General features: G+C 39.8%; 1 protein-coding gene across 1 annotated transcript in view; it reads right to left on the bottom strand.

Annotated features, from left to right (window-relative positions):
• kif17 (kinesin family member 17) overlaps positions 1–22,002 on the bottom strand; it is an 85,023-nt gene that overhangs the window by 21,566 nt on the left and 41,455 nt on the right. The window contains exons 7-12 of the mRNA XM_060851912.1: positions 19,747–19,891; positions 14,985–15,091; positions 8,451–8,626; positions 7,705–7,933; positions 4,455–4,713; positions 1,535–1,566 (exon numbers count right to left, since the gene is read on the bottom strand). Coding sequence (XP_060707895.1) covers positions 1,535–1,566; positions 4,455–4,713; positions 7,705–7,933; positions 8,451–8,626; positions 14,985–15,091; positions 19,747–19,891 — 948 coding nt within the window. The remainder of the gene's footprint in view (positions 1–1,534; positions 1,567–4,454; positions 4,714–7,704; positions 7,934–8,450; positions 8,627–14,984; positions 15,092–19,746; positions 19,892–22,002) is intronic.

Raw genomic sequence — 22,002 nt, 5'->3', positions numbered from 1 at the left:
AAATGCACATGAACAGAAACACTTGTTCAGAAATCTGCTTTCAAAAAACTGCTGCTCTCAGACTCTAATAAAAGAGTCAGTTTGACAATGCCATTCACAATGCAGAATTTCTTATCCCTTGCAAGGTAGAATCTTGTTGTCTTCCTGCCTCTGCCCAGATAGTCTAGATGGGAATGTTTGAGGATAGCCTTTTGCTCCCTCTATCAATTGAGGCCTTAAATGTGCCATTAATGCCCACTTGACAGCCTCAGCCTGACACCAACTATTCACCCAGTGGAGAGCACTGGATTTGCCATGCAGAAAGCTCAAAGTGAATCCCTGTCACATCTGCATGTGGCTTTCCAGAGATTGGGGGTGGTTTCTTGTTTAATGGTACAGTGCAGTCGACCTGGAATTGGCAAAGCTGCTGGCTGCTGAACTCCTCCTGCCTCCTTTGGAACATTCATACTGCACCACTTACGTGTGGCCTGGATCCCTCAGTGATCCAGAGCCTCGAATGGGAGCATCACCCCCAGCATTCATTGCCTCCCAGGTGGTGTTGCCAAGCAATGCACAGCCAGCAAACTCTGAATGAGCAGTAGCCTCATTGGGGTCAGGATTTCTGCCATAAAGACATTAAGATTAGTTACTTCTGCAGAAGTCCCATCACTATCCAATCATGTGCCTGATTGTCACTTAAATCTAAAGGCCTTCCCCAAAAGAGAAAGCTCCAGGTTCTTGCCAGCTCTCCATCCAGCAGGTGAGATGCCTGTCAACCCTATTGAATACTTCTCATTGTTTAAAGAATAGTAACTCTACTCCACTTCACACCTCCTCTTGACCAATTCAACATGGAAATATCAAAAAAATGAAAGGAAGAAAGATTAACTTATTCCAATTACATAAATATATCAATCAAAATGAAATCTCCACCAGCCTGTATAAACAGAACACTGCTGAGCTGATCCACTCACGAGTGACTGAAGCTCAGGAAAGCATCCATAATGAGACAAGAAACTGGTGAATTTCTGTTTACATTGCTGCAAATGGTTTCAAATTGAATCCCAGGCTGAGCTCTATGACAATCAGATACCTACTGCTAATCTAGTCCCTGGTGACAGTTGTTGAGACTGTTGGATTAAGAGACAGGGAAGATTCACCAGAGCAAATCTGGCAGGCACTGGTGAGGAGGGATGGCATAGGACCATATTTTAGAACGAGAGGTTTAAAAATATGGGATTGCCTATTTAAGACAGGATGAGGCAGAGGCCTTTGAGTTTTTGGAACTCCTTTCCTTAAAAGTAGTGGATGCAGAGTCTTTGAATCTTTTTAAGGCGGAGGTCAGAGGATTCTTGGTAAGAAAGTAGGGGAAAGATTATTGGGGATAGATGGGAACATGAATTTGATGTCACAATCAGATCAGCCATGATCCTATTGAATGGTAGAGCAGGTTTAATGGGCTGAGTGTCCTGCTCTTGCTCCTAACTCAGATGCTCATCTCGAAGTTTGGAAGAGCAGGGGTGGGACAAAATAAGTAGTTTCATAGGGGTTCCACTGGGCACAGGATACCTGAACAAGCGGGATCCTCTTTTAGCCATCAAAAAGAAGCATCTGATTCTTCAGTGGCCCAAAGACATGAAGGTCACCCAGTGCCTGCCCCTTCCAGGTGAAAGGTGTGGTGGCACATTCCATTCATTGAGACATTATAGTTCAGAAGGATGTTAAAGGTTTCCAAACCTATTAGTTTGGTGGAGATACTTACTGCTTGCCACAGAGCTTATGTCTCCATTCTAAACAGTCTCTCTGTGGTGTTGACCAACTTTTCCCTATATACACATCCAAGTCCTCTTTTAGGAAAACCAAATTAACCAAAAGTGAAAGTAAACCAAGATAGTATCTTAGGGGCACTGTAGCTTAAATCAAAATTGTAAAGGAAACTTAGAAAATCTTCAATCAAACTGCTATTTGTGGGGGAAAATAATGCATCTCAGCCCTCAAGATGTCCATCTGTCAGGGAAAACTTCAACTGTGTCAGTGGATATTGTGTTAGCCCTCTTCTAAGTGGACCTGGGCATGGAAATAACCATGATAGATGGGCTGGCAGTCAGGAGCTACAACCTTCTCCATGATCCATTGCCTGGACTTAATGACAGCATCTTTGCCTATGCCTATTTACCTTCCCTCAATCACATCAGGTGCCCAAAGATAAGGAACATGGGGCTATGGTGTAACTAAATGCCTAATGGAAAACTTCAAAAAATTTAAGAAGGGGCATAGTCTCCTACACGGTCATGGACTCCACAGCGCCACAGAAGACGCAGTTGATTTGGAGCTAGTGAACCACTTTAGTCTACAATTTATGGGATAGTTGCATCAACGCCTTCCATCCCAAGTCCATTGGAAAAAAAGATGACTCCTGCACACAGAAAGCACCATTAGGGACTTCCACATCTGGAGGCAGAAAAACACATCACCGCATGCCTGGTGATTGATAAAGGTGAAAAAAATGAAGGGTGCATAGAAAGCACATCTAAATACTCTTGCAGGGAAAAAAGAAATAACCAAATGTAAACAAAGTGGAAAAAATAAGACAGCCCCTTAGGGCATTGTAATTAAAGCTTTAAAGGAAATTTATAAAATCTTAAATGAAAGTGTTGGTACAGGAAATAATGCATCCCTGCCCCTTCAGCACCTGCCTGTCATGAAAAACTTCTATTGTGGTAGGGAACACTATGTGTTCCCTCTATAAGGACATATGGGAATTGACATAACCCTAATAGAGAGCTAGGAAATCAGGAATTACAACCTTGACCTAGTTGACTGCCTGGATCTATTGATAGCTACTTGCCAAGGCCCGGGAGCAGACCCATGAGCGGGTCCTCCAACTAGCCTGAGTGGTCCGCACCGGGTGCTCATCTAAATACACTTTTGAAAAAAAAATTACCACTTAGACAAGAACGAATTGATCAATACTGAAGAACTGTTTAGTTTTTAGCTTCTATCCAAAGAAACTATTAGATAATAATTGAAGAGATTATTCAGCCAATGTTATATGAGTAATCAACAGCAAAAGAACAAAGCAACTCATTTCTACATGGAAGAAGGAATAGGTTGTAAGAATGTAAATGTGTCAATTATATTAATTAATTTATATTAATCTTTTAGCAGAGGATTACATCATAATTTATTATTGTGCTCATTGAACTATTTATTGTAGTTGTTTTTCCAAAGTCACTGTTAGCAAACAACATTTGTTTTGAAGTAATTGAAATTGTGTTTCACTGACAAAAAAAATGTGGAGGCATTATAGGCTAAACCACATCTCTCCAAGAATGAGTAAGAGAGAGAGATGGCAAACAGGTGCAGCAGGCCAGAAAATTAAAAACAAATATAGTGACGAAGCAGAGCGAAGTACTGAGGGAGGAGGAAGAAAGTATAAAAGTTCATGCCTAAATTGGAGAGCTGCTTTGTTTTTCAGCACATCAAGTTAGTTACAGTTTGCGACCTACAGAATGAACCACACTTGTTTGGTCTAAATAAAATATATTCCTACTTCTACCCAACTACTATACTGTGACCTTTATTGATTAATCTTTTTTACTGATTGTCCTCTTTTTGTTTACCATTGCACCATAACTTGTTGGTCCACATTGGCTTTCAATCTGATAAAACTTTGATTTTAAAACACTCATTCTTGTTTTCAAATTCATTCACAGCCTTTCCTTTCCCTCTGTCTGCCCCGCAACCCTCCAAGATCCTTCACTTCTGCCCTTGTATGCATTCCAGATTTTAGTCATTCCATCATTGGTGATCGTGTTTTCAACTGCCTAAACCTCAAGCTCTGGAATCTCTCTGCTTCTCTCTTCTTGTTTAAGGTTCAATTCTGTCCAAGTGCTCTTTTTCTGCCTTATTGTCAAATTTTGTTTAATAATGCTCCCATGAGGTGCATTTAAAGGTTTTGCTTAAATGCAAGTTGTTGTTTTTGAAAGTCATAAGAACATAAGAACTAGGAGCAGGAGAAGGCCATCTGGCCCTTTGAGCCCGCTCCGCCATTCAATAAGATCATGGCTCATCTTTTCATGGCCTCAGCTCCACTTACCCGTGCTCTCACCATATCCTTTATTGTTAAAAAAAATTATCTTAGCTTTAAAAACCTTTACTTAAGTAGCATCAACTACAACACTGGGCAAGGAATTCCATACATTTACAACCCTCTTGGTGAAGGAGTTCCTTTTCAATTCAGTCCTGAATCTGCTCCTCCTAATTTTGAGGCTATGCCCTCTTGTCCTAGTTTCACCTGGCAGTGGAAACATCTAGCTTATCTATTCCCTTCATATGGCATTTTGTTAGAATATGTGCATACATGAAAATATTGAAAGATAAATCACAGTGTTTTCTTTGAAGATATTGGCATGTTTCTGAGTGAAGTTTATAAAATGAATACCTCGCTAGACAAAGTGTCCACTATCACTTACCGGAAGGAAGCGTGATCTTTTGAAGAACTGTTTCCGGTAATTTCCAGCAACCACTTTCTTCATCCCAAACACTTTCCCGTTTTATTTTGTCAATGTTGCTGTAATTACACTCACGTCGAATCAATGGCTGGATTCTTTCTAGGACTTGCTGCAGCAAAATATTTTCCCGTTCCTGCTTCCTTATAGTAGACAGGTAGTCGATACGTTCAAATTCAAATTCAGATTGAAGATCAGAGATCTCTATCTCTGCAACTTTCAGCTTAAGGAGGATAAACAATAAACATATTAACAAACAAATCTCTTAATCTGCTCATTAATAGTCATTAAGAAACCCAATAGGGAATTTTGCTCAAACTGTAATGGAAGTGTGGAACACAGATGGATTTAAGAAGAATCAATGGAAGTAGTAATGAGGACGAAAGGAAGTGAAGGACAGGTTGACAGGATGAGATGAAGTAAGGTGGGAGGCATTTATGTGCTGGATAATGAAAGGCTTGTTTCTGTGCTGAAATTCTATCTAAATAAGGTTGGGTTTATTCTGAATTCATGTACACTGAAAATGTAGTCTCTTTCTCCACCATTCCATTTTATCCATGTGTGTTCCTTATGTAGAAAGGTCAGAGCACACTTATTGAATTTGATTCACAATTGGTTATTGTGAAATTTACCACTAACCTCAGAATAAAACCAAATTTCACCAGAAAGAATGCATCAAGAGAATACTGTTGGGGGAAATAAAGTAAAAAAATACAGACAGATAACTCAGCAACATGTCCATCAGGGTAACTATTAATGTACTGTTTATCCTGTAATTTCTTAAATTCATTATTTGAAATACTGTCTTTAAGAAGACAAGTTAACCAAACCAATGTTTTGTTGCTTATAAGCTGACATAAAAGGTCCTAAGGCACTGTTTAGAAAAGAGCAGGAAATCCCCTTGATTTCCTATTCATTCCTTTCAGAAGCAACACCAGCAAAGATAGACCACTTGATTATTACCTATGTGATATTGTGGATCTAGCTGAATGCAAAAGGGTTGTGAAATTATGGAGGCTCAACCTTTTGTTTCTGGAATAAGAATAGTTTTACTATACATTGTGCCTATAAAAAAATTAAGAAGATTTTTAAAATTCATTGATGGGATGTGGATGTTAGTGGCAGGGCCAGCACTCATTGTCCATCCCTAATTAGAGAAGTGTTGGTGAGTTGATTTCTTGAATCGTTGCACTCTGTGTGCTTTAGAGACAATCATAGTGCTGTTTGGGAGTTCCAGGATTTTGACCTAGCGATAGTGAAGGAAGATGTCAGGACAGCACAAATAAAGAAAATACTGAAGAAACTCAGCAGATCTGGCAGCATCTTTGGAGAGAGAAACAGAGTTGACATTTCAAATCTGGTATGACTTGTTCAGAACTCAATTCTGAAGAAGCATACTAGATTAAAATGTAAATTCTGTTTCGCCACAGATGCTGCTAGACCTGCTGAGTTTCTCCAGTATTTTCTGTGTTTGTTTCAGATTTCTAGCACCTGCAGTATTTTAACTTTAAGTCAGGATAGTTCTAGTTTGGGGGAACTTGCAGGTTGTGTATTCCCATGCATCTGCTGCCTTTGTCCTTCTCTGTGATAGAGATCATGGCTTGGCAAGTGCTGTTAGTGAAGCCTTGGTGAGTTGGTGCAGTGCATCTTGCAGATGGTGGACACTGCTGCCACTGTGTGTTGGTTATGGAGGAACCCAATGTTGCAAGTGGTGCCATTCAGTCAGGCTGGTTTGTCCTGAATGGAATCAAATTTCTTAAGTTTCCTGGAACTTTATTAACCTAAACAAATGGAAAGTATTCTCTCTCATTCCTGACTTGTGCCTTGTAGATGATGGATAGGCTTTGGAGACTCAGGAGGTCTTTGCTATCTTGCTGTCATAACCACAAGAAGCCATTCAGCCCATCAAGTCCTCATTAATCCTCGGAAGAAAATCTCACCAAGAGCCAGATCTCCACCCTATCCCCGTAACCTCATATTTACCATGGCTAATCCATCTAAACTGCACATCCCTAGACACTATGGGGGAATTTAACATAGCCAATTCATCTCATCTGTACATTGTTGGACTGTGGGAGGAAATCGGTACATCCAGAGGAAATCCATGCACTCACTGGAGAACATGAAAACTCCACACAAACAGTTGCCCAAGGCCAGAATCGAACCCCAGACCCCAGCACTGTGAGGCAACAGTGCTAACCACTGAACCTCTGTGTTGTTCTCAGTTTCTGGTCCATGATAACCACAAGCATGTTGACAGTGTAGAATACAGCAATGGTAACACTCTTGAATGTCATCAGGATATGGTTAGAATCTCCCTTGTTATAGATGGTCATTGCCTGGCACTTGTGTGGTGTGAATATTACATGTTATTTATTGCTGTCCCCCTAGGCGTTGTTGTATCTCTACACAGACCACTCCAGTGTCTGTAGTTACAAGTGATGCTAAACCTTATGCAAGCATCAGCAATCATTTCCACTCTGACCTTCTAATGGCTGGAGCAATTGAAGATAATTTGGCCAGGACTCTATCCTGAGGGACTCATTTAACAAAAGCCTCCAACAACTACAATCATCTTCCTTTGTATATTAATATTGTGAGTCCAATGTGAAAACTGCACACTAAGTCTACTCAACATTTAAGCAATTATTATTATTAATACCTAATTTTAAATGGATAGTCTATGAACATTCCTTTAAATGTTTGGTCGTGAAATAAAATAGGCATTCCATTATTCATGGTCAAAGTTAATTATACAATTTGTCAGTTACACATGAGTAGCATTATTACTAGAAAACCCATGGGCAGAATTTAAAAGAACAAGCTGCTCCCAGGAGGGGGTGGGGTGGAAAGTCAGCATCTGCATCCAGCTGTTACAAGACAATTAAACTGAAACTTAACCCAGCATCCTGGCTTAAACAGCCAGCAGAAGTAAAATGTACCAGATTCAGCAAGACGATTGCATAGAAGGGAAAGAATGCTCTATGAAATTCAAAAGCTAGAAGGCATTTGAATACTGGGTGAGTTGGTACAGTGCATCTTATAGATGGGGGATACTTGAACATTGAAACAGCACAACAATTTCCTTGACTTGATGAACAGGCCTTTTTCTGAGAGCAAGCTTTACATTTATAAGCAATTTCTATTATATTGCATTAGCAAATGTCCCTGATAGTTAAGACAGTAAGAGGGAACTACAAAGAAAAAGGAGGACCTTTCTTTGCAAGTTTTCAATGTTTTTGCTTTTTGCTCGAACTTCATCCTGAATAGATTCGTACACGTTGATCAAGATAGCAGGATCATCCCTATCTGTATGCTTCAGTGCTTCTGCAAGTTGATTCTTTCGTTCATCTGCATACTTCTTACGTCGTTTCCGTTTCTCCTTCAGCTCTGTATTTTTGGCCTGTTCTCCACCTACAACCTCATTCTCCAACATCTTCAGTCTAAAGTAAACAATGGAAAGTTTTATTAATTAGAACTAATCTTGATTTTTAAGTGATCAGTCAATGGGGCACCAGTTATTTCACCCCTGTGATATAGAAGCAGTTGAGATTTTGAGATAGCAGCCTCATTTACATTAGGGTAGTGAACTGTGGGTGCCATAATAAAGTACTTGTTAAATATTAATTAGCAATGGGATTGAAAGATAGGAGGATAAATACAAATTAAAGGAATGCTACAATGTTAAAAGTAACAACTTTGTGATAAGACTTTTAACTATCTACCTCTCCAAGGTGAATGTAAAATATTTCTTGGCAGGAAGATTTCACTATCATTGATTGACAATATGACATAAGAAACACCAATAAATGTAGATAAACTTATTTATCTCCTTTGCTGCTTATGGGGACATACAATATGATTACTATTTTTGATTATGTAATAAGACAAGCATTTGAAAGTTGTACACATATATGGCCTGAATCATTTATAGTGCAAAGAAGTACTTATGGAACAGACCTTGCAAGCACTTCCTCCTGATCCAAGGTGGTGGGTGTTGAACCACATGGAGAACATTCAGCCATGGTTTCTTCCTTTAGGAGTTGCATATCTAATGGAGAGCTTTGCTCTTCATTAATTGGTGTCGCTTTCTTGCTGCTTTCGTGTGTGGCTATTTCAGGCTCTATTTCAATTAACTTGAAAAAAATGAATAAGAAAATCAAATCATGAAAGAGACATTTTGCATTTTTCAGGTAACCAAGCTCAGAAATTTCCATAATTAATAGCGTTAATTGGAAAAATACACTCATGTATTAAAATGGATATTCAGCTACTTAATTATTTGTAGGTAATATGTAATTTCTAACATTAAACTATTAAGGACAGCTAGGGGCACATGTATGATGACTTCTTTGTTTTCTTTACTAATTAGTAATAGTTATATTATCTCTAGCAATTGTAAACCTGTTCATTGGTGGAAATGTGGAGAAGAAGGTGCTAGTGATCTGCACCAGACACCCTGGGATTAAGGAACTCTCTTCATTTAGGTGGAATGGAAAGGAACTGCCCAACTCTGGTAAATCTCGGATAATAACAGAGGAGGGGAAGCAACAGAAGATGCTCTGGTCTGCTGCTAATTGCATGGGTTATATGTGGGCTGAACAGTGAAACACTCAAAGATCACTGTTGGAAAGCTGTCATGTATGACGTCCCTCCACTGTACTTGCACCTGATTTAACTGGCCCTCTGCAGTTGGCACTCCAGGAAATCACGTACATTATGATTTATAGATTTTCTTTGCGGATCGTGCACTTTTGCAAAAGCAGAAGTATCAGAACTGCTTTAAAGTCAATTTGTAAACAAATATGGTCTATGCCATTAAGCTATGAAATACTGATTTTTGTTTAGAAAGATAACTAACGTACTTCTTCTGACCGTCTGACAATTACCACTTTTTTTTTGTATTTTGGTTACCCATTTTCTGTCCTGGCATAAAATGATGGCTGGACAATCGCTTTTATACCTTATTCAGTTGGAATTACCACAGTTTTGTACTAGACAAACCAAAATGTGTCAGTCCACCTTTTAAAACAGTTAAATCCATTTGCTCCTTCATCATTAAGATGTTTAAAGAATTATCTTCAATGAATTTCCACCATTAAAAGAATGTAAGCCATAAGGCTAGTTCCTCCTCTGATACTATCCTCTCTTGCTTATTTCTGGACTAGTCTAAAAAGAAAATGGGAATTTTTTTCTGCTCTGAAACTGGCTGCTCTGTTTTTAAGAAAAATCCAGCTATACTTACTCCTGTCAACTTTCCCTCCCTCTTGACAGACTTCTACCTCTAACTCAGCATTGCAAATTGGTCTGATCTTGGGAGATAATCATGTGACCTCTATTCCTTGACACAGCTTTCTCTCCTACGATACTAAAAGTACATTAATGTTCCAGGGCACCACCATACTGCACTGTAGATGAAAGTGCTATTCTCAGTTATCCATTACCAGTCTTATCTGTGTAGTTTCAGAAATTATCTAACAGTGCATTAGATTAGAGTAGATTAGATTAGATTACTTACAGTGTGGAAACAGGCCCTTCGGCCCAACAAGTCCATACCGACCCGCCAAAGCGCAACCCACCCATACCCCTACATTTACCCCTTACCTAACACTACAGGCAATTTAGCATGGCCAATTCACCTGACCCGCACATCTTTGGACAGTGAGAGGAAACCGGAGCACCGGGAGGAAACCCACGCAGACACGGGGAGAACGTGCAAACTCCACACAGTCAGTCGCCTGAGTCGGGAATTGAACCCGGGTCTCAGGCACTGTGAGGCAGCAGTGCTAACCACTGTGCCGCCATGCCGCCCACATTATTTACAGAGAAATCTGATCTGCTCTTTAATGTACATATAGCATTATTGCTTTCTAGTATCAAACTATTAAAGTATTTCATATATTGCTAGCCTTTTATGTCGCCCTTTCCACTTCCTTCTTTGATGAAATCATCTGTTTGTAACAATTTTTGTACCGCACAAGCCAGAAATTGATGACTGTTAACACTTACAGAACACAGTTTCAAGAGTTGTTAGATGGCAGCATTCAATTTGGTCCAGCAATAGGGGAGGCTACTATCACAATGTTTTCAATAAGTCACTCAGGACATTTGGAGAGGCTGTTTCAGTGAAGATCAGTTCAAAATGTATAGGCCATGAGTGACAATGTGAGAAAGAGAGAAGAATATTCCATGTTAGGAGTATATATATAAACCGGTTCTGCTGGGCAAACAGCTGAACTACATGGATTCTGTGTAGGGAACTAAGTGAGGAGTCAAGAGCAGCTGGATGACTCTGTGACTTAAAACTCAGATAGAAGATCTAGGAATTAGTAGACACAGTGAAGTATGGGAGTCAGGGCTCAGAGAAAATCCTGGAGAGCTGAGAAAATCATTGTCTCTATATTGTAGGAAGCTGCAAGGAGCTTGAATAAAGCCTGTGAGTGTGGATGCCACTGTAGCAGAGATGCTGAAAAGTACACAAGCAGCATCTACTTGACATAACTGAGCAAGATTGAAATTCTGGAGAAAACCCAAGAGCAGAACAGAGTCAGTGATGCTAGAAGAAAGCGAGGACTTCAGTTGCTGGAGATCAGAGTTGAGAGTGTGGTGCTGGGAAAGCACAGCAGGTCAGGCAGCATCCGAGGAGCAGGAAATTTGAGGTTTTGGGCATAAACCTTCTTCAGGAATGGGAAGTTCCTGATGAAGGGCTTATGCCCGAAACATCGAATCTCCTGCTCCTTGGATGCTGCCTGACCTGCTGTGCTTTTCCAGCACCACACTCTCGACTCAGTGATGCTAGATGTTGGTCAAGAGCTGGAGTTATATTGTGAATGAGTGCTAAAGTGCAGCTTCTGCATATCAGGGAAAGCTAGATCCACAAAAGGTCAAACAAAATGGGCTCAATTGTTAAGGCAGTTCATTATAGAGTAGTTCTTCAGAAATTCAAGGCCAGATGGGTAAAAGTGAAGTATTATAACCCCTTGTGAAGTTTAGTAAGATGACAACCTACTATGTCATTATTGTCTGGGAATAATTGTTGAGAAATCTGTGGGATCTTCTTGATTGCATTTGGTAAATTGGTGTATGATATGGGAGTACATGAATAGAAAAGTTTATTGTTGTTTGCTTAAAACCACAGAATCCTGAGGCTTTATTCTTTCAGTAGGTACCCTGGATCTCATAGTTGAAAATGTGTTGCTGGTTAAAGCACAGCAGGTTAGGCAGCATCCAAGGAATAGGAAATTCGACGTTTCGGGCATAAGCCCTTCATCAGGAATGAGGAGAGGGTGCACCCTCTCCTCATTCCTGATGAAGGGCTTATGCCCGAAACGTCGAATTTCCTATTCCTTGGATGCTGCCTAACCTGCTGTGCTTTAACCAGCAACACATTTTCAACTGTGATCTCCAGCATCTGCAGACCTCATTTTTTACCCTGGATCTCATACTTTGTCTATTTTAAAATAAAGTTTACTGGTGCCAACCAGACCTTAATAGCATATTGAAGTGGTTTGTATCCCACTGCAGTACCCTCAACTTGTAACATGTCCAGCTATGTAAAACTAAGCATGTACACTTTACCCATATAAGCACCGCTTTTGTAATTAAGAACCATTTTAAGTCTATGTCTTACATTTGTTTTGATTTCACACTACCAGGCAAATTGTACTGGCCCCTGGATTAAAGAGTTTTTCCCAAAGTACCACAGAAAAAGTGCCAAAAGAATAGTTCAAGTAATAAGAAATTTTAATGATTGGATAGGTTGGAAAGACTCTTTCGAGAAGGTTGAGTGGAGATTTAAGAGACTTGTTCAAAATCATTACAGACCTAACAAGCTTAGCTACAGAGAACCAGTTTCAATTGGAGAAAAAGGCTGAGAACCAGAGATTACAGGTTTAAAGAGATTACCAAAAGAACTAGAGGGGATGTGAGGAAAACAATTTTAACTAGTGAGTGGTAATACAGCAGCACACATTTGGAAGTGAGGTGGAAGGAAATTCTATCATAGTCTTCAAAAGATAATTGATTAATCACTTCAAAAGAACAAGGCACGCAATTGAGTTAAAAGACTCTTACAGAGCATGGGCATGACAGATTAGATTAGACTAGACTTACAGTGTGGAAACAGGCCCGTTGGGCCAACAAGTCCACACCGACCCGCTGAAGCGCAACCCACCCGTACCCCTACATTTACCCCTTACCTAACACTACGGGCAATTTAGCATGGCCAATTCACCTGACCCGCACATCTTTGGACTGTGGGAGGAAACCGGAGCACCCGGAGGAAACCCACGCAGACACAGGGAGAACGTGCAAACTCCACACAGTCAGTCGCCTGAGTTGGGATTTGAACCCGGGTCTCAGGCGCTGTGAGGCAGCAGTGCTAACCACTGTGCCACCGTGAATAGCCTTCAGTGCTGTAACCAGTTTATGACCCTTTATTTTAAACACTGAGCCTAAACAGTCTAATTATGTCTAAGGCCTTAATGTGGACAGCAATAAACACTTGAAAATTTAAAAATAAAGTATATATATGTAGTAAAATCACAATGAGTCAAATTCAGATAACCTGAAATTCTGGTTGACGCAAGGTTGTCAAACATTCCTGCTAGGTAAATAGCAAATCCAACAGAAATCCTGTGATAAGCCAAAGTTCTGCAATGGTAACTCTGGATTAGCCAAACTCAGACAGACTTACCAACCAATGAGAACACAGTTAAGCCGCCATAGAGCGCAATGTTTTATTATTTAATCATGAGATGTGGGTGTCACTGGTTAGGCACTAATTGCCCATATTTAGTTGCTTTTGAGAATGTGGTGAGCTGCCCTCTTGAACCACTACAGCTCATTTGCTGTTAGGGAGAAAGTTCCAGGATTTTGACCAGTGACACTGAAGGAATGGCATTATATTTCCAAGTCAGGATAGTGAGTAGCTTGGACAGGAACTTAGAAATTGTCATGCTCCATGGATCTGCAGCCCTTGTCTTTCTAGATAGAAACTGTCATGGGTTTGGAAGGTAGTGTCTAAGGAATCTTAGTGAATTTCTGCAGTCTCTCTTATAGATTGCACACATTACTGCTACTGTGCCAATGCTAATCAAGGAGTCTGCTTTTTCCTGGATGGTGTCAAGCTTTTTGAGTATTTTTGGGAGGCAAGTGGGAAATATCCTACCATACACTTGTACTTTGTTGATGGTTGACAGGCTTTGGGGAGTGAGGAGTTGAGTTGATTGTTGCAGTGTTCCTAGTATCTGATCTGGTCTTATAGCCAATGTATATATGGCTCGTCCGGTTTAGCTTTTGGTCAATGGTTATTCTTAGGATATTGATAATGGGGCCTTCAGTGATGGGAATGCTGTTGAACATCCAGGAAGGGTGGCTAAATTCCCCCTTGTTGGAGATGGTTATTGTCTCTCATTTGTATGGCTTTAATCTTACTTGCCACTTTTCAGTCCAAAGATCATGTGCAAAATGCTTTTTAAATGGCTCACAGGATATGAGCATCACTGGCTGCCAACATTTATTGTCCATTTCTAATTGCCTACAGGGCAGTTTACAGTTAACCACATTACTATGTCACATGTAGACCTTGTAAAGATGGCACACTTCCTTCCCTGAAGGGCTTCAGTGAATCAGATAGGTTTTTTGACAATTGCTACCAGGCTAGCTTCTTTTCAATATGCACCAAGAAACATTTTTAACATAGTTGAAACCAGCTTGGTTTACTTTTTTTTTACCAGATCGCTTTTTTTAAGTTTACAGTTGCAAAATGTAATGACAGAAAGTGAAACTAGGAATTGTCACTGCTATGGTCTGTGCCAACATGGGCATAACTGTAGAATTGCTGCTTTGTGTGATAGGAAAGTACAAGAAGCCTCACTGCTTTGTGAACGTCAACATTACCACACCATGTGAGGATTAAAAAAACTGCCCAGATGACTCTAGTATTTTTGAGGCATGCATTAAGAACATGGGAGAATGTTTCAACAAGAGAAAAGGAAGACTTTCAGACTGATGACTCTGAAGTGGCTGATGAATTCACACTCATTCATCCACCTGTGTTCCTAGCTGAAACTGCAAAGGCTGAATAAATGCTCTAGGAATTTGCAGTGAAGTGCAAACTTGGAAAACATGTTTGACTGCGTTAACAATTCATCACATATTAACTATCTCACTGTCTTTTCATTTGTTTTCTTTTAACATTGGGCTTCCTCATTAATTCTGAAGTTCTGTTTAACATAAATTTGTAGGCTGGTCATCTGCGATTGAATTTATCACAATTTTGCAGGATAGCCCTATGCTTGAATAAGAATTTGCAAAGGCTGTAAATACTATATTTCTGAGTTCAGGAATGCCCAATTACAATCACCACTATATAATAACTTAAACTGGCTGTCAGTGTATAAATGTTTATTTTACATCTTATCATAAAAAATTATAAAATGAATCCAATAAAATGTGCATAAATATTTAATGGAGTATTAAAATAGTATTTACCGTGGCAATCTCTAGCTTCTGTTCTATTTCACATACATCTGCTAGTTCAACATTAAATGGCTGAGTTATCTCCTGGGCAGAGGCTCTTTCTTCAAATTCAGGTGCATCTAAGGAGACAGAGATGCATTTGTATTTTTGTACTAGTTGCACACTGTTGTGTTGCTTCTCTGGAATAAATGAAATGTATGTTCCCCAACCAAATACACTATCTCAACCCTTAAAAGCATATAGCCCCAATATATACAGAGGCTTGAAAGCAACCTTAATATTCTCTTCCATGTATTTTCCCGGTCAAACAGAAGATGTTCGAGTATATCAAAGTTTGCACCCCCAGGTAATCCAAATCCTAGATTACTTAAAGTTGTTTTAAGATTAATTTTGACGTAACTATGACATTTTCAATTAAAATTCTTAATTGGATTGATTACTCACAACATTTTATCTCAATACTATTAGGTTAGCACTGCTGCCACACAGTATCAGGGTCCCTGGTTTGATTCCACCTTCCGGCAACTATATGGAGTTTGCACATTCTTCCCTGTCTGTGCAGGTTTCCTCAGAGTGCTTCAGTTTCCTTCCATGGTCCAAAGATGTGCAAGTTAGGTGGAGTGGCCATGCTAAACTGCCCATAGTGTCCAGGGAGGTGCAGGCTAGTTGGATTATCCATGGGATTTGCAGGGTTACAAGGATAGGGTAAGGGGTTGGGTGGGATGCTCTTTAGAGTGTTGGTGTTAATTTAATGGGCAGAATGGCCTACTACTATACTTCAGTGATTCAATGAATTTCCCCAGAAAAGTCCAATGTTATCAGTAATTATATAAATCATTAATTACTGATTTATAATGAGAACTAGTTAACACATTTTTTTCCATTTTCATATGACAGTATTATACATTTACCCCTTTAAATAATTAACTCCTATTCCCCCAAGAGAAAAGGGTTAAAGATAACAATAGATTATTCTCTGCAGAGATTCAGTGTGAGAGCAAAACCTCTAATAATTATTACTTTTGAAGGGAAAAAGAAGAGGTGTGGAATATTCAGATGGCACCTAATCTGGCATGGGAAAAGATGTAGCCACATTACTGGACACATAGAGTTGTCTCAGTCATCTTGACAGCTTTTTCAGGAAACACAGCATTTAAAGGTCTTTCAGATGCTACTTCAGAGCACAAGATTGATATTGAACTCACAACAAGGATGTTTCTGAAAGGCAAAGAGGTGAGCTGGGCAGCCATTTCCTGAGCAGGCTTTCCCCAAGTGAAAACTGAACAATCTCCAACTGCATAAAAAAAAGTTATCAAACAAGATAGCCAAGTAATCAGCCAACATCAAGTGATTTCCTAGAAATATCATTTAAAATTATGTTTCAATGTCCTTACATTGATCTTTTAGGAAAGCGAAAAATTTGTATTCAAAATACTTGAAACAAATCAACTTTCCAGCAATCCTTATGGACCGTAAGTCTTCACAAAAATAAATATGAAATCTTCATAACTAATTGTGTAATAATTCTATTCAAGTCCTGGGGATTCACTTGTATCCTTAAGATTGAGCAGAGAAAAACTGATGACAGTTAAATGTTTATAAAAGAATGTAAAGATTGGCTTCAGTTCTATTCTTCACTAAATGGCTCTCTGGATTGTGATAACTGATACCCCATCTGAGGTTCTCCAACATCATTCAGAAGTAATCCTACCACCTCGCTGGTCCATCAGACTCTGTTCAATAAACCATGAGTTTAGCTACAGAGTGAATGGGAATATTCAAAAATGGGGATAGTTTTGCAAATAGCTAAACCAGTACCAAAAAAATACTCAGCAGTGGAAAAAGAAAACTCTGGGATCGTTGCTGACTCTGAATCATCTGAAGCATATGTCGGCCACAACTACAGAGAATCACTGGTGTATAATCTCTTAGTCTTTAGCTAAAGACTGTCTCATTTTGTTTTCTGTAATATGGAGTATGGATTAAAATGGGAAAGGACTGTTATAAAAGCAAGGTATGTGGGGAAATTTGCAGCACTTTTTGAAAACAAATTACTGAAGCTTGTTGTGTGTTGTGTTTATATTGCTGCTTTGTTCAGTTAGTGGGGAGGGGGTGAGGACAAGGGGTAAATGTTTATAATGGGGGAATGTGTGTGTAATGAGCAACTGGGCCAGAAATAGGCAGCTATCTGATTTGTGCACACTTCATCTCTCAACTTTACAAGGAGTAAAGTCATTCAATGTAGATAGTATAGAATCTAACTTAAAATATTTGTCAAAGAAAATGTCAAATCAACTGTCTTCACAAGAGTCAGAGAAAACACTTGTAATAGCTCTTTTAATTTTCTTAATTTTCCAAATTAAAGGTTATTTCTCATTCTCAATCATGAGAAATATTATGGAACTAGTTGCACTAGAATATCCATTGGAAAGATTAGTGTGCAAATCATATACCTTTCTGAGTAACATGGAAGTTATAGTGCATTGTTGGAATGTTATCATTTGTACATGGGTTATACCAAAAATTCACCTACTAGCTCACGTGAACACTAAGGATGGCACTGTTTGAATACAAATGATCATCATCATTGTTTGCGGTAGGACACGACTATGCACAAATTGCTACATAGCAACAATAATTACACTTAAATAAATGAACCATGGGTTTAAAAGTGCTTTAGGGTATCTAGGGCATGGAATAATATGGAAGGCAAACACTAGAGGGGAGACATTTATATGCACCTTCTATGCAGTATTCAAGATGGAAGTTAAAGCCACACATTCCTGCAGGAAATGTCGGGCATTCTTCAATTATAGCAATGATTAACGGATGGGGCAGTAATTAGTTGAGTTGGATTTGTCCAGCTTTCTGTGTACAGCACGTATCTTCAGTACTATTGTTGGGATTTTGCCATAGTCTTTGAAGTATCCAGACCCTTCAGCTATTTCGTGATATCACTGGAGTGAATTAAATTGGCTAACGACTGACATCTATGATGCGAGAGATCTCTGGAGGAGGCTGAGATTGATCATCTAATCAGCACTTCTGACTGAAGACTGCTGCAAGTATATCAGGCTTATCTTTTCCACTGGTATATTGGGCACTCCCATCACTGAAGATGGGAATATTTGCGGAGCCTCCTCCAGCTAGTTGGTTAATTGTCCACCATCATTTACAAATGGATCTGGTAGGATTGTAGAGCTTTTATCCGATCCATTGGCTGTGAAATGAACTAGCCCTGTCTATCACTTACTGCTTACACAGTTTGGCATGCTTCTTAATGTTACACTTGGTTAAATGTGGCGTTGATATCAAGGGCAGTCACTTTCACCTCAATCTTATCCTCAAATCATATATTCTTTTGTAATCTTGTAATAAAACTATAATTCTGTATTAACCATCACTCTGCCACCTGTGTTGTAAAATAGAAATGACGCCCATTTAGTTCAGCCGAACGTATTACATATCAGTGGTACTCCTTCCATCTACAATGATTGATCATAAGATCACTCTGTGTCAGAAAGACTAACATACTGCTTCTTAAAATAGAATTATGTCTGAATAGAAGAATAAAGCTTCCCGAGCAGTCATGATTACCTCTACAGTTGTGAAATGTGGTAATTTATTGCAAAAATGTTAAACCTTTTGACAGACTTCACAATTTGATGTATGCTTTTGAGAATACAGCAACGAGGTTAGGAAAAAGTAAGTTCATACCTTGAAGAATCAGCAATCAAGAATTAGTTGTGTAGTCAATATATTAAGGCTACTCCGGGAGACAATCTAAAGTACTTCTGCACATATATCAAGATATGGGGTGATTGTATTCAAAAATAATTTGTGCAGTGATGCACAACCTGAGGAAAGAGCCTCTGAACATTTTCATTTAAATTCACTAGTGGGACATGGGGATTGCTGGTTGGACAATATTATTGCCTGTACCTAACTGCCCTTGAAGCCTTGGTGATCGTGAGCTGCTTTCTGAATCTGCTATAGCTCATGTGTTATCATTGACCCACAATGTCATGAGAGATGGAATTTCAGGATTTTGACCCAGCAACAGGGAAATAATGGCAATATATTTCCAAGTCAGGGTGGTGAATGACTTGGAGGAGAACTTGCAGTGGTGGTGTTCCTATGTATCTGCTGTCCTTGCCATTCTGGATGGAAGCAGATGAGGTCTGGAAAGTGCTGCCCTAGGAGTTTTGACAATTTTCTGCAGTACATCTTGGAGATGTACACACTGCTGTTGCTGGGCACTGGTGTGGAGTGGATGCTTGTGGATGTGGTGCCAATCAAGTGGGCTGCTTTGCCTTGGATGGTGTCATGCTTCTTGAGTGCAATTGCAGCTGAACTTATCCAAGCAAATTGGGAGTATTCCATCACACTCCGGACCTATGTCTTGTAGATGTTGTACAGGCTTGAGGAGTCAGGAAGGGGATTACTCAGTACAATATTCTTAGCATCTGGCTCGCTCTTGTAGCCACTTTGTTTATATGATGGGGCTAGTTGATTTTCTGGTGAATGGCAATCCCATGATGTTGATAATGGGGGAATCAGTGATCATAATGGCATTGAGCGTCAAGGGACGGACAGTTACAGATGGTCATTACCTGGCATTTCTTTGGCATGAACGAAAAGAAAAACACAAACAGAATGCATTTCCCCATTCAATCCAGCTGACTCTCACATGTTCAGCCATAACGGGACACCAGCAATCTCACCAATGAAGTCAATATTTCATGGATTTCAAAACCAAGTCCAGAAGGCATACCTGTGGCCTTATCTGAAGCCTCAATGCGTGCCAATTTCATTTCATATGAACTTCTTAATTTTTCAATATCTTCTTGCAGTTTGACATTGGACTTTTGTTCTGCTTCATAATCTGCCTTGATCTTTGATAATTTCTGCTCATATTCCTAAAGAAAAATACAAAATGAAATCATTGACGAAGAACTGTTGAAGAAGAGTGGAGGACTTAGACCAGGCGACTATAGCTGATGAGTCTAACATCAATGGCATGAAATTAAGTGGAGAAAATTGCGAAGGAGAAAAGTAATCTCCATATAGAAAGATAAGATTTGTTCAGAGATTATCAGCATGGCTTTGTCAGAGGAAGGTTATAACTAACAAAGCCAGTGAGAATTTCAAAAGGTGGTCAAGTAATTGGATGAGGGTAGGACAGTTGATAAGGCCTTTGACAAGGTTCCATGTGGGAATCTGATAAAGGAGGTGAAACCTCATAGGATCCAGGGTAACTTGGCAGCGTGGATTTAAATAGTGACAAGAAACAGAGGGATGTGGTTGAAGGCTGTCTATGTGACTAGAAACTGGTGTGCAGTGGCATATCACCACAGCTTTGTTGTTTGTGATATTCATAAATTATGTAGATGAGAATGGTGTGGGGTTGGGCGGGGTAGGGAAGATGATAAGTAAGTTTGTGGATGACACCAAGATTGACTGCTTGTTGACAGTGAGAGGAATCAAAATATACAGGAGAATATAACTGGGCAGATCAGTGGCAAATGGAATTGAACCCTGATGAATGTGAGGTGATGCACTTTGAAAGAAGGAACTGACATAGAAGTATCCAATGAATGAAAAGACACTATGAAGCTCAGAGGAATAGAAGGATCTAGAAGTGCTTGTCCACACGTCCTCGAAAGTGGCAGAGCTGAAAATGTGTGCTGGAAAAGCGCAGCAGGTCAGGCAGCAGCTTTTCCAATTACACATTTTCAGCTCTGATCTCCAGCATCCGGAGTCCTCACTTTCTCCTCGAAAGTGGCAGAACAAGTTAATTGAACAGTTGAGGCAGCATACTGGATACATGCCTTTTTCAGTTGTGGCATAGATTATAAAAGCAGGTAGGTCTTGTGGAGTTGTACAGAACTTTGGTTATACCACAACTGTGTGCAGTTCTGAACACCATGCTATAGGTAGGATGGGGCTGCCCTGGAGGGTGCGCAAAGGAGATTCGCAGGATGGAGAATTTCAACGATGAAAAGAGGCTGGATAAGCTCAGGTTGTTGGGGGCCATGATAGTGAATTATAAGGTTATAAGGGACATGGACAGGATGGATCGAAAACAGCTGCACCCTTAGTTAAAGGGTCAATAACAAGGGGCCATAATTTAAAAGTGAAAAGTTGAGAGGGGATTTCAAGAAAAACTTTTCACCCAGAATATGTTGGGCGTCTAGAATGCACTGTCTGGGACAATAGTCGAGGCAGGAAGCCTCACAATCTTTAAAAAGTACTTGGACAGGCACTTGAAGCATCATAACATTCAAAGCTATGGTTCTAGTGTGGGAAAGTGGAACTTGTGTAGGTAGTAGTATATTTTTGGCGGTGCAGACTCAATGGGCTTCTTCTGTAGTACAATTCTATGATTATCTCCCAAAATCTCATTGTATTGTTTTAACATCTACCAAAACAATGAAATACTTGAATGACAACTGTGTGGTTCTGATAAACCCTCTGGCATTCCTATCACCAAATCCTGCACAATCAACATTCTGAAGTTTACTGTTAGTGAGCAACTCAACTGGACCAGCCATATAAACACAGTGGCTACATGAGCATGTCAGAGGCTAGGACTGTTGCAGGGAGTAACTCACCTTCTGACTTCCCGAAGCCTGTCCGCCATGTAGTAGGCACAAGTCAGAAGTGTGATGAAGTACCTCCCACTTGCCTGAATATGTGGAGCTCCAACAACACTCATGAAGCTCGACACCATCCAGGCCAAAGCAATTCACTTGATTGGCACCATATCCATAAACATTCACTCCCTCCTCCCTCCATCACCGAAGCTCAGTAGTAGCAGTGTGCACTATATAAAAGATGCACTTCAGAAATTCACCAAGGCTCCTTAGGCAATAACTTCCAAGCCCACTATTATCTAAAAGGAAAAGGTAACAGATACATGGGAGCACCCGCACCTTCAAGTTCCCCTCCAAGCCATTCACTATCCTAACTTGGAAATATATCACTAATTGTTCAGTATTGCTGCTAAACTGCTAGAAATATCTCCTAA

The sequence above is a fragment of the Hemiscyllium ocellatum genome, chromosome 37 (genome assembly GCF_020745735.1).
Source record: "Hemiscyllium ocellatum isolate sHemOce1 chromosome 37, sHemOce1.pat.X.cur, whole genome shotgun sequence".
Classification (NCBI taxonomy): domain Eukaryota; kingdom Metazoa; phylum Chordata; class Chondrichthyes; order Orectolobiformes; family Hemiscylliidae; genus Hemiscyllium; species Hemiscyllium ocellatum.
The sequence above is the reverse complement of the archived record's forward strand: the minus strand, read 5'-3'. Positions and strand labels throughout refer to the sequence as shown.